The sequence below is a fragment of the Mandrillus leucophaeus genome, unplaced genomic scaffold (genome assembly GCF_000951045.1).
Source record: "Mandrillus leucophaeus isolate KB7577 unplaced genomic scaffold, Mleu.le_1.0 Scaffold219, whole genome shotgun sequence".
Classification (NCBI taxonomy): Eukaryota; Metazoa; Chordata; class Mammalia; order Primates; family Cercopithecidae; genus Mandrillus; species Mandrillus leucophaeus.
Window position 1 is genome coordinate 718,564 of NW_012102243.1, and position 2,266 is coordinate 720,829.

The following is a 2,266-nucleotide window of genomic DNA, read 5'->3' on the forward strand; positions in this document are numbered from 1 at the left end:
CACCACGCAACACCTGCACATCCACGGACACCAAGCAACATCTGCACATCCACGGACACCACGCAACACCTGCACATCCACGGACACCAAGCAACGTCTGCACAACCACGGACACCACACAACATCTGCACATTCAAAATCAGGCGCACACACACGCATGCCTTAAACACATCCACACCCATGTAGACACACTGCATTTGGAGGTCCCAATACTCCCGGAAAGATCCATAACACACAGTCCGCGTGGGTCCCTCATGTGCAAGTCTGATAAGGCTGTTATTTTGCATATTGGAAAAAAGCTTTTTTGAAAAAAGATAACAATTACTTATTACTCTCAGCTGCTTGCTTTCTTCAGGTCATGAAAAGGGCAGGAGAAGGCGCAGTCTGCACACAACTGCAGGACACACAGATATGTGTGCACACACAAACAAAAACACCATGCACACAAGAACACACAGACACACTTGTGCTCATGTGCACACACAGATGCACATGTGCACACAGACACAGATGTATACGTGCACACACAGACACACTCGTGCACAAGTGCACACAGACGCACACATGCACACACAGATGCACAGGTGCACACATACACATAGACGCACACGTGCACAGATGCAAACGTGCACACACGCTCGTGCACAAATGCGTGCACACACACAGACGCACATGTGCACACACATGCACAGATACACACAGACACAGACGCACATGTGCACCAGACGCACAAGTCCGCACACATGCACGCGTGCACACACACATGCACAACACACTCGTGTACACACAGATATGGTAGATACACTCCAGATGCACACAGAAGGCACACACTCATGCCCAGTACACACCGGCACACACCAACATGCAAATGCACCAGAGACTGGGAGGGCGGAGATGCCGCCTTCCTGGCCGGGTTCATCCAGCAAATAGCATGTTCCTTACCTGGGAGGGAACGAGATGTCCAGTTCATACAGTCTGTCCTTAAAGACAGACAACTCCTTGTCAAACTCCAAGAGCTAAAGAAAAGAAAGAGCAGAAAAAGTCACATTGGTTTTCCTTGCTGGGGGCACGTGTGTCTGTGTGCACCTGGGACGCTCGAATGCTTGGTGTGACATTTGCCCTTCCCAGAGCTGCCACATCTGTCACCAGAAAGCTCTGTGGTGCCAGCAGGCTCTGGGGTCCGCCTGCTCTGTACAGACAGTGGGGCCTGCGCCGCCCGCTACAGGTGTGCTCTGCCCACCCAGAGACCTTCCTCTGTTGGGGATGCCAGAGAAGCACTCGCGCCCTCAGGCACCGCCGTGGCAGCCCCAGCAGCAGCCCCTCTCGGCCTCTCCTCCCTAGGGCTGGCTCCCCCAGCAGAAGGAACACAGCTCCTGTCCTGCCCTGAGTGTCACGTAACTTGCAGAGTAAGCAATGTCAGCTTGGTGAGAACAGGAGGGAAAACGGTCCCAAGGTGCACAGTGGGGAGATTCTGGCAGCAGCCTGGGGGCAAAATGTTCATTCCCACATGCACGGGAGGCAGACAACGGCCTTGCCCCCGAGACTCTTCCAAAACAAGCCCAGGCAGGCATCACCTCCCACCCCTGCAGGACTGGCCCCGGCCGTGTTCCTGAGCGGTCACCATGCACACCCTCTCCCGTGCTACTCATTAGTCATGTCCCCACAGCTGTGCAGGGCATGGCGTTGAGCCAGGGCTCCCTCAAAACCACACCACATTCTGGCTCTTCCTGTGACCTCGTCCGTCATCCCTGAAACGGGCACTCAGCAGCCTCATGCACACAGTCATTACCCTGTGCCAAGCTGCTACCTGAGCCACCGGCCCAGGCCTCCTGCTTGGAGCACAGTTCACAGCCCCGCTGCCTCCTGCCTCCTAAGAGGGTACGGCTCCAGCTCCCCTTCAAGGGAGCAACTCCCTCCCTCCAGCACCCCCGGCCTCTGGGAGGGGCCCCAAGTCAGCTTCTCAGTGGGGTGGGGATGCAGTGGAGGCCTCGGGAGAGGGACGCCCCTCCTCAAAGGCAGAGCAGGGGCATGGGCTCTGGACCAATCCTGCACATGTGTGTTTATGTGTACACAGGCATGTGTGTGTGTGCATGCAGGCACGTGTTTATGTGTGTGCAAGCATGTGTGTGTGCATGCAGGCACGAATTTATGTGTATGCAGGCGTGTGTATGCAGGCATGTGTGTGTTTGCATGCAGGCATATGTTTATGTGCACTCAGGCATGTGTGTGTTTGCATGCAGGCACATGTTTATGTGTGCACAGGCAT

The 2,266-nt window shown here is 55.3% G+C and overlaps 1 protein-coding gene across 1 annotated transcript in view; it reads right to left on the reverse strand.

Moving 5' to 3' along the window:
• The window catches only part of INPP5A (inositol polyphosphate-5-phosphatase, 40kDa), a 147,862-nt gene that overhangs the window by 21,535 nt on the left and 124,061 nt on the right, over window positions 1-2,266 (reverse strand). The window contains exon 10 of the mRNA XM_011980830.1: window positions 943-1,016. Within this exon, the coding sequence (XP_011836220.1) occupies window positions 943-1,016 (74 nt within the window). The remainder of the gene's footprint in view (window positions 1-942; window positions 1,017-2,266) is intronic.